At 47.4% G+C, this 3,254-nt stretch overlaps 1 protein-coding gene across 2 annotated transcripts; it reads left to right on the top strand.

Moving 5' to 3' along the window:
• The first annotated feature begins 357 nt into the window (after positions 1–357).
• On the top strand, positions 358–2,517 carry C1QTNF2 (C1q and TNF related 2). Of its 2 annotated transcripts, XM_086621588.1 has the most exons (3): positions 358–598; positions 1,904–1,918; positions 2,123–2,517. In XM_086621588.1, exons 1-3 carry the CDS (start codon positions 358–360, stop codon positions 2,515–2,517), a joined length of 651 nt encoding a protein of 216 aa, XP_086477714.1. The 2 variants fall into 2 exon arrangements, with proteins under 2 accessions (XP_086477714.1, XP_009983205.2); XM_009984903.2 differs by having other exon boundaries at positions 1,904–2,517.
• The last annotated feature ends 737 nt before the right edge of the window (positions 2,518–3,254 follow it).

The raw sequence follows: 3,254 nt of genomic DNA, 5'->3' as shown, positions 1-3,254 counted from the left end.
GTTTAACAGTTACCTATCTTTCCAAGGTGAACTTTAGTAATTTGTGTTTCAGGAGAAAGCAGGCCCAAGGAACAAAACAAAATGAGGGATGGCCACAGATAGGGACTTAGAGAAGAGCAAGTTTGAAAAAAAAAAAAAAACCACTGGTTGGACCTAGAAAACTCCATGAGCCAAATCCTTGAATTTAGGTCACACCAAGACAAACAGCTCCCCCACCCTGCCAAAAAAAGCCCAGCTATCTCCCATTTTCAGGCAAGTCTACAATGCACCATCCCAGTGGAGGGGACACTGTGTACCCTCACACGCCGGCTACCACACGTAACGGCCACGTATCATCTGCTTTTTACAGGCTGTGCCATGATCTCTGCTGTCCTCCTCCTCTGGACTGTGCCCTGTGTGGCAAACCACATCCTCGGGGGCTTTGCCAAGGGAGCACTGCAGGAAGGTCCCCAGCTGGCATGCAGCCTGCCAGGACCCCCCGGGCCACCCGGCCCCCCTGGTGCACCCGGGGCTCCAGGGACAGTGGGCAGGATGGGCTTCCCGGGCAAAGATGGCAAGGACGGCAAGGACGGGGATAAAGGCGAGCACGGCGATGAAGGTAAGAGAACAGCGCTTCTTAACAAGGGTAAAATGTAAAAGCAGTAGTGCCACAGCCCCGTTAACAGCAGCCTGTCACTCCACATCTGAGCACGGGGACAGACAAGATCTCATAGGAAACTCTTCCAGAAATTTCCATTCTCTCCCCTCCAACATCTCACACTTGCCAGTTCCTGCCAGAGTGGTTCAGACTCACTTGTTTGCTGATAGCATCTTAATGCTGCAGGCAACTCCTATTGGCTTCATTTTGTTAGGAAGTGAGATTTTCCCTGTTCTGACACATGCTCTCTAGACCAGACAAAGTGCTGGTCTCTGACTCCTGCTCTCAAGTGGAACAGTCAGGTGAAAAAACGAAGTACTTGCTCCCCGGAGTGCTCTAGCCAGGTGACAGGAGCGACTCTGACCACCCTCCATCTAAATCAAAGCAAACAACCACCTTTCTTCAGTCCTGAGCTGGGCTCTCCTTTACATCCAGCCTTACAGTCAGCAGCATCAGGACCAGCTTTGGTGAGAAAGCAGTGATTTCCCGTTGCCACACTAGAGTGCACTCCTGATTCAGCGTAACGCCAGCGTGCCAAAGCTGCATCTTATTCTCTTCTCCCACCCCTAAAACAGGCAATCTGGAGAACAGGTTCCCACCCACAGCTGCACTTAAATCTAGTCTTGCTACAGCAGGTCAAGAGACAGGGTATAAATCCCCGTGAATTTGTCTTATGTCAGACTCTTTTGCAATCAGCAGTTTCAGCATTGCTGAGACATCCCAGCCCACTTCCCATCTCAAGGCAGCCCCTGCGCTGGGTTCATGACTGGTTCATCCCCCAGTTAGGCTGGGCTTTTTACTGCACCTAGAATATTATTTTTCTTTAAACAATAGTTTCATGTTAAATTTAAAAAAAGGAAAAAGAGACAGGAGATTTAAAGTACGCCATCTGCTCAAAGCTAGGTTCCAAAACCTTCACAGACCTGTCCCACTTCTGAAAAAAAACAAACATTTAAAGCTTGTTCTTGGCTAGCTTTATAATTAATGACTCCTTCTCAAGTGAGCCAGATAATTGAACTAGCCTTTTGGACCTTAAAAGGGACAGACTGTCCTGCTCCTGAGTCCCAGTGTTATCATGCCAACTACGTACCTAGCATGGTTAGTCAGTCCTGACAGATGTCCAGTCCCAGGTGGTATTTCATCAGGATTCTCACCAGCAAAGTTCTCCCGCTAAATGAAAATATACTGCTGCAACAATACAACCCCTTTCCACTTGCCATATCATCTCTGTCACTGAAAAATTTACAAGTTTATTTTGTCTTCTAGGTCCACAAGGCAGAACAGGAAACCCCGGCAAGCCAGGTCCGAAGGGGAAAGCAGGAGCCATTGGCAAGGCAGGCCCACGAGGGCCCAAGGGTTTAAAGGGTAATCCTGGAAAAAACGGAGCACCGGGAAAGAAAGGGCCCAAAGGGAGCAAGGGAGAGACTGGGATGCCAGGACCCTGCACCTGTAATGCCAACAAAGCCAAATCTGCCTTCTCTGTGGCCGTCTCAAAGAGCTACCCAAGGGAAAGGCTGCCCATCAAATTTGACAGGATCCTGATGAACGAGGGAGGACATTACAATGCTTCCAGTGGGAAATTTATATGCAGCATCCCAGGTATTTACTACTTCACTTATGATATCACTTTGGCCAACAAACATTTGGCCATTGGGTTGGTCCACAACGGGCAGTACCGGATCAAGACTTTTGATGCCAACACTGGCAATCATGATGTTGCCTCTGGATCAACCATCCTTTCTCTGAAACAGGAGGATGAGGTATGGCTGCAGATCTTTTACTCAGAACAAAATGGGCTCTTTTATGATCCCTACTGGACAGACAGCTTATTTACTGGCTTCCTGATATATCCTGATGAAGATTATCTCAACGAAATATAGGATGAGAAGCTATCCTGTGGGAAAAAATAGGAAATGCATGAGCCCTCAATCCAGCAAAGCATAGTCTACACATGGACACATGTGGGATTATCATATGATTCCATCATTCTTGGCACTAATAGCCTGTATTGGCTATTTAGATATTTACTTGACGTTATCAATGAGTCCACAGAGTACCAGGACCAGTAGGACTCACCTTTAGGCAGCCTCATGAATCTCTAAATCTCAAAGCCATCCATTGTGTTTTCCATGATGATTCCAACACACCATGGACATATAACTCAAATACTGGTGCAGAATACTTTGATTACTGTATTATTATTATAAAGCAAGGAAACCAACCACCATCGCCTGAGAGCTGAGCTCAGAAGTTCCACTGATGCTGGAGACTGTACCACTGCGCCTCCTCCCCCGACAGCCCATAACAGTAATAATCCCTCTTAATATAGAGTTACACCGTACCTGCTACTTAAGAGTCAGGAAGTTGTCAGCTAAAGTTAGAGAAGTCAGAGCAGCCCTCAGCCTCATCAAAGCACTACTAATAAGCAAAGGCATCTAGTCTACATAGGAAATGACCCAAAGGAGAGATCTCATTTTTCAGGTTAAAGCTAAGACTCTTTGTAAGACAGAGCTGTTGCACCGAGCACCACCAGCGTTTCTCAGCCTTCAGCCTCGATATACCAGCACTGGAGTCCTGCACTGGGCTCAGATAAGCGCTGGTGAGCTGTGGCCAGAGC

Source organism: Tauraco erythrolophus, chromosome 16 (assembly GCF_009769465.1).
Source record: "Tauraco erythrolophus isolate bTauEry1 chromosome 16, bTauEry1.pri, whole genome shotgun sequence".
In the NCBI taxonomy this organism is placed as follows: domain Eukaryota; kingdom Metazoa; phylum Chordata; class Aves; order Musophagiformes; family Musophagidae; genus Tauraco; species Tauraco erythrolophus.
The sequence above is the reverse complement of the archived record's forward strand: the minus strand, read 5'-3'. Positions and strand labels throughout refer to the sequence as shown.